Genomic DNA, 13,925 nt, shown 5'->3' with positions numbered 1-13,925 from the left:
GAGACTGGCTTCTTCTGCCTCTGTCTAAAAGCATATTCTTGCCTGGATGCTTCCCAGGAAAGCAAAGGCTGCACACTGCAGGTCCACAAGGATGAGCATCCAGACCTCAGCCACAGGGCTGGAACTGGCGATGCACAGGACAGGACCAGGACGGCGGGAGGCAGCCTCGGCACTCTCTGCTCTGGAGGACCTACCTGCGCACGGAACAGTCCCCGCCACTGTTCTCGGATGCATTCACAGGCTAACAACCCACCATGCTGAGGGCAATGGTGGCAGCCTGGCCTCAGTGTGGAGCCTTTGATGAAGATGGCCTACCTGCAGCCCTTCGAGGCCGTGCTGGGTGGACGGCTAACCCGGATGATTCATCCCAGGTAAGCCCAGGTCCACCTACGCAGGAATGCAGGCCAAGGGGCACACAGAGCCACAAGGAATGGGGTCAGAATGGATCAGAGATTCCTGATGGACCTAGCTTGAACGACTGTCAAAGACTAACTATGGCACCAGAGGATAAACTGAGGCAGGCAACCATTGCAGGTGGTGGAGGATGGGGGTGGGGTGTCCGTGCTTAGAGCTGCTGATGGGGTCTGGATCCAGATACCTACAGAGGCTGCTGCCAAAAGCAAGACGGCTCAGTGGTTAAGAACACAGACTGGAGTCGGGTGTGGTGGCGCACGCCTGTAAACCCAGCACTTGGGAGGCAGAGGCAGGCGGATTTCTGAGTTCCAGGCCAGCCTGGTCTACAGAGTTCCAGGACAGCCAGGACTATACAAAAAAAACCGTGTCTCAAAAAAAAAAAAAAAAAAAAAAAAAAAAAAAGCAGCACAGACTGCTCTTCTGAAGGTCCTCAGTTCAAGTCCCAGCAACCACATGGTAGCTCACAACCATCCATAATGAGATCTGATGCTCTCTTTTGGTGTGTCTGAAGACAGCTACAGTGTACTTACATATAATAATGAATAGATCTTTTTAAAAAAAATCATAGCTTCCAGTTTAGTATTTTTATGGGATTCCTGAGTATATGTCTGATTCTTAGGACTTCTTTGGTCTCTTCCTTCTGTTGGTTTGTCCTGCCCAACCTCGATATGATAGTTTTTATCTTCTTATATTTTGTGTTGTATTAACAAAAATAAATAAATAAATGAAGACCTAGCCACTAGGGTAAATGTTAACAGTTAAATCGCCATTTATACCTACTGGATATAACGTTTTCTCCAATGGAGAACTAGGCCTTATCAGCCACTCCAAGGCAGGGCTAGTTGACCAACATGTAATGAACTCCGCAGAATTTTCTGTGTGCTTTGACATTGTTAAGGTTTGGTAGTGGATTTGGGGGAGAGGGGGGGTTGAAACATAACTTAATGTTGCTTGGGTAGGGAGGGGGAGAAGACCTAAAAGGACTTAGAGGCGGGGAAGAATATATTTAAAGTTAAAAAATTTGAGTCTCCTTTTTGTCTCCGGCCGCCACAGGGAGAGGAGCCGCCGCCTTGTCCGCCTGCGCATCTGCAATGGATGGTCGTTCGGAACTGCTCCAGTTTCTTGATCAAGCAGACCTACAGCGCGGAGTCCAATAATCTGAAGGCTGGAAACTCCTTCCGCTACAACGGGCTAATTCACAAGACCGTCGGAGTGGAGCCCGCGGCTGATGGCAAAGGGGGTCATGGTGGTTATGAAACGCAGATCCCGGCAGCGAAAACCTGCCACTTCTTACCTGCGGACCACCATCAACAAGAAGGCTCCGGCACCCTCAGCAGCATCAGGCACGTGATGCGAAAGAACAAGTACTGCCCTGATCTGCGCATGGCAGCCATCCGCAGGGCCAGGACCATCCTTGGAAGCCAGAAGCCGGTGGTGGTGAAGAGGAAACGGGCCTGTCTCACCAAGAGCTCCTGAGCCCCCCACACCCCAGAAGCAATAGAGTACAGACTTGTTCAGTGTCAAAAAAATAAAAAATAAAAATAGGAATAACCTTTCCACTGCCTGAGGCACGGCGGGTTGGATTGGTTGCATCCCAGTAAGTCCCTGTGTGAAGAGGTGGGAACCAGCTTGGCAGATCAGACTCTAGCAGCTTAGACAGCAGCCTGGCCTCTGGTACTCTAGGCTCTCCGATGGTTCCTCTGAGGCCTTTTATTATTGTTTCGGCCTCTCCTTCCTCCACTTCCCATGCAGGGATCGGAGGAGTGCCTCGTCCCTGACTCCAGTCTCCCCTGACGCCTTAAAGACCTCTGGAGTCCCACTTGCTCTATCCATCAGCAGCTTCCAGTCCCCGTTCTGCCTACCGCACTCCATCTTCCTCCAAGACATCACCAAGGCATGCCAGGCAACACTGTTCCGTTACCAGGCGTGGTCACCTATGCCTTTAATCCCAGCACTCCGGAGGCAAAGGAGAAACAATCTCTGAATTCCAAGCCAATTTACCAAATACAGACCATCAGGTTGTATCTATTTTTACGCATGTTATTTAGTGTTGGGGGGCATATGTGTATGCATGACACAGCACTTGTCTTGGTCCACATACAGACCGGAAGGCACTTTCAGAGCCTCTTCTGTTCTGTTAGGCTTGGGTGTTATCCAATGGGCTAGCTCCTACTCCTTTTTCACTAATCCTCTTGAACAGCAGTTAAGACAATTGTGGGTATTGGGAATGGAACCCAGGCCTCTGCAAGAACACCCCATGCTCTTAACTGAGCCATCTCTCCAGTCCTCCCCTGTATTTTAAACACACAGACAAATTAAGAGAAACAAAGGGTATGAAACAAAATTCTTTATTGCAACCAGTTTATTCAGAGAGGTACACAATGGCTAGGCTTACTTATTAACAAAATAAAACAGTTTGCTCCTGGGCATCTATAACGCAGTTCTTAAGGCCTGTCAATCCTTTAGGGGACAGGGACAGCTTCTGGAGACCTTTGTTTTCAAAGGGACAGCAGGAGGCTGAAATATAGGGTCTTACATACATGTGACTTATAAACTCACCAAGAGGGTCATACTTCAGTAATCTTAGCATTCAGAAGTTGAGACAGGAGGATCTCAAGGCCAGCCTGGGCAATATGTGACCATGAGAGAGAGAGAAATAGTGATAAAGCAATGTGGCTTAGACTCCATTTCCTTTGTGTTATCTTTGGCTTTGCTTCAGCCATCTTTGAAATGCCCACAGTACCTCCTAGTCTAAGTGTACTAGATTGAATTCTTCTACCATTCCCCAAATCCCTCATAGGAGAATGCATTGCTCATTTTAGGTTGAAATTTTGTGTACTAAAGCAATGAACAGACAGAAGTGGGATGTAACAGATGCCCAGGCAAAAGTAAAGGAGGGAAGACGTCTGACTGCTTTCACTCTACTTTGGTGCTGCAGCAGTCGGGGGTCTCTGCAGGCTGAAGGAGCAGAACCGACAGCTCCATGTGTATCAGGAACATATGAGGCTTATTAGACTGGCTTACCAGCTGTGGTCTACCGCAGTCTGACAATGGCTGGCTCACAATGAAAAAGCCAAGGATCTGGGAGTTCATCCACAAAGCTGGATGGATATCTCTGCAGTCAAATCTGGTACTGCAATCCTAGAGAGCTGCTGGTTTTCAGTCTGTGTTAAAATCCTGAGGAAAATAAATACTTCCCAAAGAAGTAGGACAGACAAACTTGACAGCACAGCTTCCTTCTCTCTCTCTTTACATATGCTGCTAAGAGAAGGCATGGCCACCATTTAGAGTATGTTTAGTGTTTCATAAGTAATCTGATGAAAATCTCACACCTCACAGGAATATCCAGCATCTTGGGCTCTAGTTGTTACAGAAGTAGTCAAGTTGACAATCAGGTTTGCCATCACAGATGTCTAGAGATCCTGGGTGAGAGGTCAGACAGCACAGGGTTTTTCTAGCTCAAGCCATAGGAAAAGAGCAACACTGAAACCAGGTTAATGGCTGAGGACACCAGACATCCAGGTTCCAAAATCTTGCCATTTTACAACTACCATGTGAGGAGAAAGTCATTTATTATTATAACCTGACAGAACTCATTTGTTTAGAAAGTGCAGAATTGGGGCTGAACAGGCAAGAGCACTTGTTCTTGCAGAAGACACATGTGATGGTTACGGGCATCTGAAACTCCAGCTTCAGGGGATCCAATGCCCACACCTGAACTCTACAGGCACCAGGGACACATATATGCAGGTAAACCACACAGATATAAAATAAATAAATCTTAAAAGAAAAAAAAAAGGAAGAAAGAATGAAAGAACAGAACTTGTGCAGGATTGTCTTTTGATTCCACAAACATCTGTTGTGGGTCCCACTGCTCTCCCTAAGCTCAGTCTTTGTGGTCTGGCCCTCCTGCACACCATTTGGGCTCCCAAACAATGGGCAGTGTGTGGCCACATGCTTTGGGTTCTCTTCATGAAAGACCTGTTCCTAGGCTTTCATTTCTCAGTATCAAAAACCACCCTGCCCCTATTTACTGCCAACAACGACAAAGTTTGGTCTCCAGGTCATAGACACAGCGCTGACAACATTCATGGCAGATATAAGTAGCAAAGGAGACCCTCTTGGGCTGCCTTACAGTAATGAGTGTCTCCATAAGCTCAGGACAAAGTTGGACAAATCTTCCCATGAGGACATCACCCGTGTCATCATAGCACTCCAGAGGGGCGGGATACAGCTCCTGGGTCAGCCGGCTCAGACTGGCTGTGTGATACAGAAGGTCCTTCAGAACAGCCACTGAGATGTCATTGTCATAGAAATTGACCCTGGTGAGCTGGAAACACTGGCTCAGGGCAGGCAGGAGAGCACTGAGCTGGGAGTCTACCAACCAACAGCCCTCCAACTCTAAGGTCTGCAGAGTGTCTGCAACACTCCTTAGGAGATCATGGAAAGACACAGGACGTAAGTCAATTAATTTCACAAGTCTCAGGTTCAGGTGTTTGAGCTGATGGAGGCTCTGACTCTGGGACAAGGAATTCAAGTCTAAATGTGAAAGCTTGCACATAGTGATGGACAAGGTCTCCAAAGGGCTCTTCAGGGACCTAGAGAGAGACCAAATGATTAGTTCTGGTACACAGAGATGTAGAGATTTGGTGTTAGGTTTGGCGTAGAGTTAAAGGTGACCACTTGTCTTCAGGTCATGTGTCTATATAATAGAGATCAATATCCAGGATGAAGTCTGGACATTATACTGGGCAGGATACTGGACATTATTGGAGTCTTACCATTCTTGGCAGAGAGAGGCTGTCAGTATTGGTATGGGACTTACTGAGTCCATGAGTCTGCAGCTTCTACAGCAACCAAGGAGAGAACCTGGGCTGGCCACATTAGCCCAAGGCACAAATAGGAAGAACTAGCCCATGAAAGATCTGGAAACATCTTGAACTGTCTTTTGCATAAATGATGTTTTGCCTCACCCAGTACAGTCCCTGTCCTTATTTAAAGTTCTTCACCCCTGCCTCTCATCTACAATGGTTGTAACTCATTTCTACCCATTTCTACTCAGGGCTCAAAAGAGCCTTTCACATGTGGGAATTCAGAAGACACCTAACTGCTAAGCCCAGAGTTTTCCCCCAGAGACCTGTGCAAGTATGGACCTCTTCAGTTCTGGGCCCACTATTCAAACTCATCCCCTTATCTTAGACAGAATGCCAAGGAAGAATACACAACACATGCTTACCTACCCAACTGGTCTTCCAGTAATGCTGCTCTCTATACATCTCCTACCCAGCCTCTGCTTAATGAGTGGTCATGGAACAAACTGAGCTCTCAATTCAGTTAAAATAGAAATAAGACCCTACTCAGATGTTATAATGACTCCATCACTGTGACTCCACAGTGGGTGACAGACCTCAGCTGCCTACTACTCTCTAAAATGTAACAAAGGAAGGTTTGTTGTGGTAACAGAAACAGCTCTCATCCTTCCTTACCTGAACAACTGTTTCATGTGCTCACTAGAAAAGTAGATGCCATTCATGGAGAGATGCTGGAGAGAGTTTAGTTTCGAGAACTGAGAAACAAACTTGGTGATACACTTCTGGATGTCCGAGGAGGTATTCAGAACCTTGAAGGTGTTCTTGTGAATCCGTGTTAAAAGGAGTTTTTGAAGGTTTCTCATCTGGTCCAGGTAAGATGCAAAATGCACCAGAGTGGACAGACTCCAACCTGTATTCAGTTCCAATTCCTGGATGCTGTCTGGCTGGAACACCATCAAGACCTTCCTGACAGTGTACACAGGCAAAGCCCAAATCTGCATCTTCACACAGCACAGCCGTATGGAACCTCTTCTCTGCTGGGCCCACTCTAACAGGTACGCTTGGTGCTCATTCAGATGGAACCTGAGGCAAAGGTCAGTGACCACCTTCAAACGTCGCCTCAGTACATATCTATGAAGGCGCTTTGCTATCTGCTTTTCACAAACAGTCTCTGCTGAGCGCTCTCCATCCTCTGGTCCAACCCAGACATCCCAGAAGTCATGGTACACATTCCTCAGGTCCAGCACTTGAAGCTTCCGCCTTCTGTGAGTAAAACAGGTAGAAGGTTCAGAAGATACAAAAGACCAACCAATCGCCAGCTTTTCTTCTGTATTTTGGATGCTGCCCGTTCCCTGCTGGCTTATGTATGTTTGTGGTATCCAGATAGCACCTCATGCCTCCAGAAGAGGGCTCTAAGTATTAGCTGCATCTGGAGACCTGTTCTGCTTCCTCCATTCAGTTCCTCTTGACTTCTGCCTCTTCCACTTCTAGTACCTCTGCAGAGCCAGGGAAAGATTTACCCAACTGTGGCTACAGCTGCTTTAAGCTGTACTCCAGACCCAGCTATCCTGGACACTGGGGATCAAAGGGGTTAAGGCTTCTGCAGTCTTCCAAAATGACACCCCAGAAGCTTCACATCTACCTTTGACCTCACTCTCCCCTACTCTAGATGTCCCTTCCCTGTACCCTAGTCTCCTAGTCTCCCCCTACCTGGGACTTGCTTACCTGGGAAGAACCTGCTGTGTCCATAGCATGTCTACTCCATCCAGCACAGCCTGCAAGATCTCCAGGTGGGGAGTCTTCATCAGGGTCCCCAGAGGGAGGAAGGGAAAGGGCCACACTGCCACCATGGCCCTCAGGACATTAGTTTGTCTGTGATTGAAGGCTTCCTTGAACAGTAATGGGAAAAGAGCCCTGGGCAGGTACTGCAGAGAAGAGGTGGCCAGGGCCTCATCCCTCAGTAGTCTCTGTACTGACAGCTGCAGGAGTGTGGGTGGGTCCTGAACACTCATCCTTCAGAATTTCAGTCTGAAGCAACCTGAGGAAGCACACCGGAGGCCATGTCATAAGAAACCCCACATCCACATCTCAGCTGTCTTAGTTACCGTTCTATTACGGTGATGAGATGCCATGATGAAAGTAACGTAAACCATTTAACGGGGAGCCTGCTTGCACTTTCAGAGGGCGAATCCATGATCATCATGGTAGGTAGGCATGGCACTAGAGCAGTAGCTGAGAGCTTATATCTCATCCTAAAGCACATAACAAAACAAGGACCTGGCAGGGAGTTTTTGAAACTTCAAAGCCCATCCCTAGTAACTTACCTTCTCCAACAAGGCCATATCTCCTAACCAGTCCACCAAACATCACGCAACACAAATATCACACAGCCATACCTTCCCAACAGTCCTACCTACAACTAGTCACTGTTCCTCCGAATTCAATTTCTACTGGGAAAGAGTATCCAGGAACCTAAGAGCTGAACCCCATCCTTTTACAGCAATGGGGACATGATCATGTCACAAGATGCTCACAGGAAGGCCATGGGAATGTGTCATGCCAAACCTTCCCATATTCTACTTGTTTTAGTTGATTTGTATGTGCACTGGTGTTTTGCGTATATGTATGTCTATGTGAGATCCTAGAGCTATAGACACTTGTGAACTGCCATGTAGTGTTGAGCACTGAGCCCAGGTCCTCTAGAAGTGCACTCTGTGCTCTTAACCACTAAGTCATCTCTCCAGCCCCTAATATGTTTTTTAAGATGTATTTATTTTACTTTATGCCTGTATGCACCAGCCCTAGTATATTTTTAGATTTATTTCTTTTACTTGCATGCACTTATGTGCACCACATGTGTGCCCATTGAATCCCGTGAGACTGGTACTACGTGACAGATGGTCCTGAGCCATCATGCAGGTGCTGGGAGTTGAGCCTGGGTCCTCTGCAAGGGCTATTAGGTGCTCTTAACTGCTGAGCCAACTCTCCAGCACCTGATATTTTGCTTTTGATGAACTGAACCTCCCTGGGAAAGACTGTGGAAGATCTGTGAGATGTGGGTAATCATTACTTGTTAATTTCAAATCTTTAGAGCCTGACATGAGGTTCTATATCATACTATTGTAGGTATTGAGGCAGGAGGCCACTAAACGCATACCAGCCTCTGGTGTCTCCCATGTAAAAGAAGCTTTCACAAGCAGTTCTCAAGCCATGTATATATCTATCTGTACAGTGTGTAGGAGACTGACCTTGAGATGAAGCCGTTGATGCACAGAGACTACACAGAAGAGGATTTCCCATGTTGTTATAGAGTCTAGGAAGAAATAGATGAAACAGGAAAAAAAAAAAAAACCTTCCAGATATATTTTAATTTTGTTTACTTTTTAAAAAAGATTTATTTTATATATATTGGTGCTCTATCTGCAAGTACACCTGCATGCCAGAAAAGGGCATCAGATCTCATTACAGATGGTTGTGAGCCACTATATGGGAACTGAACTCTTCTAGAAGAGCAGCCAGTGATCTTACCTGCTGAGCCATCTCTCCAGCACCATTGTCTACTGTTTGAAAAAAAAAAAAAAAAAAAAAAAAAAAGTCTTGCTTGTGCTGCAAGCTGGTGTGGAAACAGCTATGAAGTCAGAGCTGCCCTTGATGGAACTCATTATGTATGTAGCCCGGGTTGCCTGCCAACTCACCATCTTCCTGCCTACCTCTAGGAGTGGTTTGTGCATTTTGACTACAATGCCTGGCTAATGAACTCTACTTTGAAAATATTATAGTGAGCCTCCCCAGCACTTTGGAAGAAGAGAAGAGGTATGAGGGATCGGGTGAGCTTAGTCTTAGTCTGTACAGAGTTTCTGATTAGTCCAAATTGCAAACAAACGAACATAGAACTGGAGATGTGGCTGAGCAGTTAAGAGCACTGGCTGTTCTTCCAGAGGACCTGAGTTTGGTTCCCAGCTCCCATGTGGTGGTTCACAGCCATCTGTAACTTCAGTACCAGATCTGCCCTCTTCTGGCCACCAAGGACAACAGCAGGCATACACATGGTACAGACACATCCCTAGGCAAAACAACACCCATACACAAATAAAATCTAAAAAAAAAGATTTTTGAGGCAAGGTTTTTTGGTAGTGGGGTTTGATCCCAGGTCCTAGCCCACACTAGACAACCACTCTGCCATTAGGCTGCATTCCCAACTCATTCAATTCATTTTATATAGAGACAAGATCACTTTATATGCCCCAGGCTAGCCCGAAACTGGAGATCATTCTCCATTGTATTTCTAGTTCTGGAATGCCAGAAGTGTGTTAGCAGCCCACCAGGCTTCTTTTTATTTTAATTTGGGCCAAGGTCTTGTCAAATTAACCAGGCTGAACTAACTACATTCCTACAGCTTCAGTCCTCAGATGAGATGGGACTTGTTTGTCCTGTGTTATCAAAGCTTTTTAATCCCAGCACCAAGGAAGCAGCAGAGACAGGCAGGTCTCTCTGTGAGTTTGAGACAGAGAAGAGGATTTCCCATGTTGTTTTAGAGTCTAGGGGAAGAAATAGATGGGGGGGGTGGGGGGGGGAGACACCTTCCAGTTGGTCTACAATGCTAGTTCCAGGAAAGCCTGGGGTACACAAAAAAACCCCGTTTCTGAAAAATCAAAAAAAAAAAAAAAAGTTAAAGAAAGAAAACAAATCTCAATTTATATCTCAAATTTCAAAACATTAACTTAAGATGTATAATTTAAGGGATTACAAGCTAATTAATCAAATGTAGAGTTGGAAAGTTAGGAGTTCAACTGAGACCAGCCTATCCTTAATGAGACTCTGCCTTTAAGAAATTCTAAAGTCAGTAGGCAACACTAGCTAGACATAGTAGTGCATGCCTTAAATCCCAATATTCAAGAGGCAGAGTCAAGTGGATCTCTGTGAGTTTCAGGATATCAAGGGCTACAGAGAAACGCTACCTTAAAAAAAAAATCAAAGTTATGTATGTAAATTAAAAAAAATCCAAACACTGAGAAGATATAATTAAAAGGATCAGATAAGATCATGTCTTCAAAATAAAATGAAATTAAAATATAAAAAAGGGGGCTAGTGAGATGGCTCGGCGGTTAAGAGCACTAACTGCTCTTCCGAAAGTCCTGAGTTCAAATCCCGACAACCACATGGTGGCTCAACCATCTGTAATGAGATCTGACGCCCTCTTCTGGAGTATCTGAAGTGTACTCACATATAATAAATAAATAAATCTTTAAAAAAAATTTTTTTCAAAAAATGTAAAGTCAAATATGATGAGACTACACCCCTGTCTCATAAGACTCCATTTCAAACTTAAAAAAAAAAAAGTTATGTGAATTCTACTTCAACATGTTCTCCATGTGACCCTGTCTCTATAAAGAAAAATATTAAAATAAGCCTTAAATATTGAATCAGGCTTTTAATTCTAACATTCAGAAGGGTGAGGCAGTCTGAAGCCAATCTGAGCTGGACTAAGGCTACATCTAAAAAAAAAAAAAAAAAAACCAAGAAAATAAAATTTAACTGGACACAAACCAAGGTATAATTCTAGATATTCCACTAACTCTCAGCTTGTAGTGCCAGCTCGGGGAGGCTGACGCAGAATTGCCAGGTAACTTAAAAGCACTCTTGGCTGATCTACGTCCTAGGTGAGCCTGGGCAGCAAAGTAAGGCCGTTGTCTCAAATAAGATAAAATAAAAATAATAAATGAAACCAACAAATTAAGGTCGAAGACGATGGCAAACTTCACTCTTAGTAAACTCAATGCCTGCTATCAACTGTTCCTGTGAAGAGAAGAAATCAGAGTTCCCTTGGCATCTTGGGTCAAGTCCCCCTCAATCAAAACTGAGCCCTTGTGGAGGTGACTGACTTACCAGAACCAAGAACTGATGACAGGACTCAGGAACCCAGCAGTCCTAGGCAGTCACTCCAAGCTTGCACTCCAAGGGCTGTTGAGTATTTTCCCGAGCTTCGCAGGAGCTTTTTCATCCATCTTCACTTCAAACTTCCGGCCTGAAGCGTTTTCATCCGCATCCTGTCACACACTTCCGGCCTGAAACGTTTTCATCCGTATCCCGTCTCACACTTCCGGCCTGAGGCTTATTTCCTCCGGGTTCCGTCCTTACACTTCCGGTCTGAAGCTTTCCCCGCCCCCCCTCCCGCGTACTCCGTCTCACATTTCTGGTTGGTTTATAGCCCCGCCTGTCAACCACAAGCGGTCCGCTGATTGGATGGTTGAGTTTCCGCGTTTTATGTCTCTGTGTTGATTGACAACTTATTCTCCGCGAAAAAGAAAGAAAAAAAAAAGAAAGAAAGAAAGAAAAAGAAAAAGAAAGCCTAGGAAACCGCGCGCCCGCCGCGGAGAAGCAGATGCAGGCGGATCTCTGTTGAGGTAAAGCCAAGTTCACCGAGACGAGGGGAAAGAAAAAATCCTGAGAGCCGCGAGAAACGGTGCACGCCGTTAATCCCAGAACTCAGGAGGCGATTTCCCGCGGATCCTGTTTTTCAGAGCAATCTGCTCTACGTAGAGTTCCAATACTGCCAGGATTACATCGTGGAACTCGGACTCAAAAAATAATTTAAAAATTGTAAAAAAGCCCTGAGACTCTGTGAAAGTCAAAAAGCCAATGCGTTCATTCACTCCAGTTGGTTTTCTGTATTTGTTTTATTTGTTAATGCGCTTCGTTTCGCGTTTCTTATGTGAATGAAAATAAAATAAAACAAGGACATGCTGCTTCTAAGTATGGCGGAGGAGAAGGTTTACTGAAAAGGAAGGTCCAGCCAGCATAGGCAGACACAGCTGGAGGAGTTCGGAGTGGACTTAACCCCTGAGCCATTGAAAGGCGAGGGTAGGGGAGAGGAGACCCAAGTGCAATGTTTGGGTTATATAGAGAAGGGTAACCCAAACCATGGCCTGGAGAATTTGGGGTAGAAGGTCGGGTATGCCAGCCAAACCCTGTAACAAGTCTGAGGAACACTGGGAGAACTTGGCAGCCAGGTCCACACTGATGTTAAATAGGCACCTCGGCCATTTGTCCAGGGTTTGAGACTTAAAATTTCAGAGATGGGATCTTGCCCTGTACCTAAGGTTGATTTGGAACTCCCAACTCTTAGCCAATCTCCTGTCTCTCCTGCGTTGACTACGGTGGTGAGCCAACTTACCTGGCTGAATTGTATTCATGTTAGACCCGCCTATTTCTAAGTATGAGTCAGTGGGGATAGGAGTGTTAGTCTTTGCCTGACAGACAGTTTTAAAAGCTGATATTATTATTATTATTATTATTGGCAAAATTATGAATATGTTCTAGATCGGGCCAAGCTGAATGCTCTACCAGTCATCTGCTGTGGCATCTTCTCAGAAGGCTGAGGCAGGAGGATGGCTTGTATCCATTAAGGTTGTAGCAAGGGGCCTGGGAAGATAGCTCAGTTTATAAAGCAGTTGCTGCCCAACATCCTCAAAGGTCCAATGTCCAGCAAGGACTGCATGCACCAGACAGGATACTGTAGGGCATGCCTGTCATCTCAGAACTAAAAAGTTAAAAGAGTTAGGAGGATCAGTTCAAAGTCATTTTTTGGCTACATTGCAAGCTTGATTGCCAGCCCAGGCTTTATAGCCCCTTACTCTAGAATGATGGAGAACCTTGAGGGCAAAGCCACACTGGGTTCCCCAGAAGGCAGAGGATGCTTCAGAAAGCATCAGCCAGCACACTGGCTAGAGAACATGCAGTAGAGTGTGGGGGCTATGGAGTGGGGAAAATGCTCATCGGTAAGAGACCTGCCACAGCGCCTGGCTATTTGGATTTCGTCACACAGGTTCAAGTGCCTGAAGAAGAAAAGTGACTCTTAGGGCTTGCCCTGTGACCTTCACATACAGCCGCAGACATACAGAAGAAAATAAATACACAGTAGTTGTTGTTGCTGCTGCTGCGGCTGCTGTTTATAATGAAAAGGGAGATAAAGCCAGAGTGATAGCCCAAGCTTATATCTCAGCACTCAGGAGGCTGAAGAAAGCTTGCAGGACCACAGTGCCACAGAGTATCTTGACATCAGACCTGAGGGGTTAGACCTAGAAATCTTGGTGTTAGGAGCTGGGGCAGTCTGGGGTATCAGGGAGCAAGCACCCATTCGAGAAAGGCAATGCCTCTCTGGCAGCATGGTCGGTAGTACCTGAAAGTGGTTTTGGGTTTTTTTTTGTTTTTGGGGGGGGGGGGGGTTGTTTGTTTTTTGTTTTTGTTTTTGTTTTTGTGGAGGCAGGGTTGAGATAGAGTCTCTTTACATAATCCTAGCTTACTGTGTACTGACTTTGAAAACTCACAGAGGTGGGCTGGAGAGATGGCTCAGTGGTTAAGAACACTGCCTGCTCTTCCAGAGGTCCTGAGTGTAAATCCCAGCAACCACATGGTGGCTCACAACCATCTGTAGAGATCTGCTGCTCTCTTCTGGTGTGTCTGAAGACAGCTACAGTGTACTTAGATAAATCTAGAAAGGAAGGCAGGAAGAAAACTCACAGACATCTGCCTGCCTCTCCCCCACTAGGTGCTGGAACTGTAACACCACACCCAGATTTCTTTGTATATGAGACATAGGTTACCTTCGTGGGCCTAGAATTTTCTATCTAGACCAGGCCTTTCTCATACTCAAGCTGCTTGTTTTGCTTCTGTTGTCCTTGCCCTTTAAGAGCTGAGGCA

General features: G+C 45.8%; 1 protein-coding gene and 1 pseudogene across 2 annotated transcripts; one reads left to right on the top strand and one right to left on the bottom strand.

Moving 5' to 3' along the window:
- The first annotated feature begins 266 nt into the window (after positions 1-266).
- LOC127680389 (60S ribosomal protein L28-like) lies at positions 267-1,890 on the top strand (annotated as a pseudogene).
- An 856-nt stretch (positions 1,891-2,746) lies between these two features.
- On the bottom strand, positions 2,747-11,316 carry LOC127681592 (PRAME family member 8-like). Of its 2 annotated transcripts, XM_052177987.1 has the most exons (5): positions 11,112-11,316; positions 8,474-8,538; positions 6,951-7,263; positions 5,901-6,488; positions 2,747-5,012 (listed from the first exon to the last, which is right to left on the bottom strand). In XM_052177987.1, exons 3-5 carry the CDS (start codon positions 7,235-7,237, stop codon positions 4,445-4,447), a joined length of 1,443 nt encoding a protein of 480 aa, XP_052033947.1. In that variant the 5' UTR covers positions 7,238-7,263; positions 8,474-8,538; positions 11,112-11,316; the 3' UTR covers positions 2,747-4,444. The 2 variants fall into 2 exon arrangements, with proteins under 2 accessions (XP_052033947.1, XP_052033946.1); XM_052177986.1 differs by lacking the exon at positions 8,474-8,538.
- Between the last annotated feature and the right edge of the window lie 2,609 nt (positions 11,317-13,925).

This window comes from Apodemus sylvaticus, chromosome 3, assembly GCF_947179515.1.
Source record: "Apodemus sylvaticus chromosome 3, mApoSyl1.1, whole genome shotgun sequence".
Lineage (NCBI taxonomy): Eukaryota > Metazoa > Chordata > Mammalia > Rodentia > Muridae > Apodemus > Apodemus sylvaticus.
The sequence above is the reverse complement of the archived record's forward strand: the minus strand, read 5'-3'. Positions and strand labels throughout refer to the sequence as shown.

Coding starts and splice junctions, on each gene's coding strand:
- LOC127681592 (XM_052177987.1), bottom strand. CDS start 7,237: ATGAGTGTTCAGGACCCACCCACACTCCTGCAGCTGTCAGTACAGAGA. Junction 6,489..6,950: donor ACACAGCAGGTTCTTCCCAG/GTAAGCAAGTCC, acceptor TTTTACTCACAG/AAGGCGGAAGCTTCAAGTGC. Junction 5,013..5,900: donor CACATGAAACAGTTGTTCAG/GTAAGGAAGGAT, acceptor GTCTCTCTCTAG/GTCCCTGAAGAGCCCTTTGG.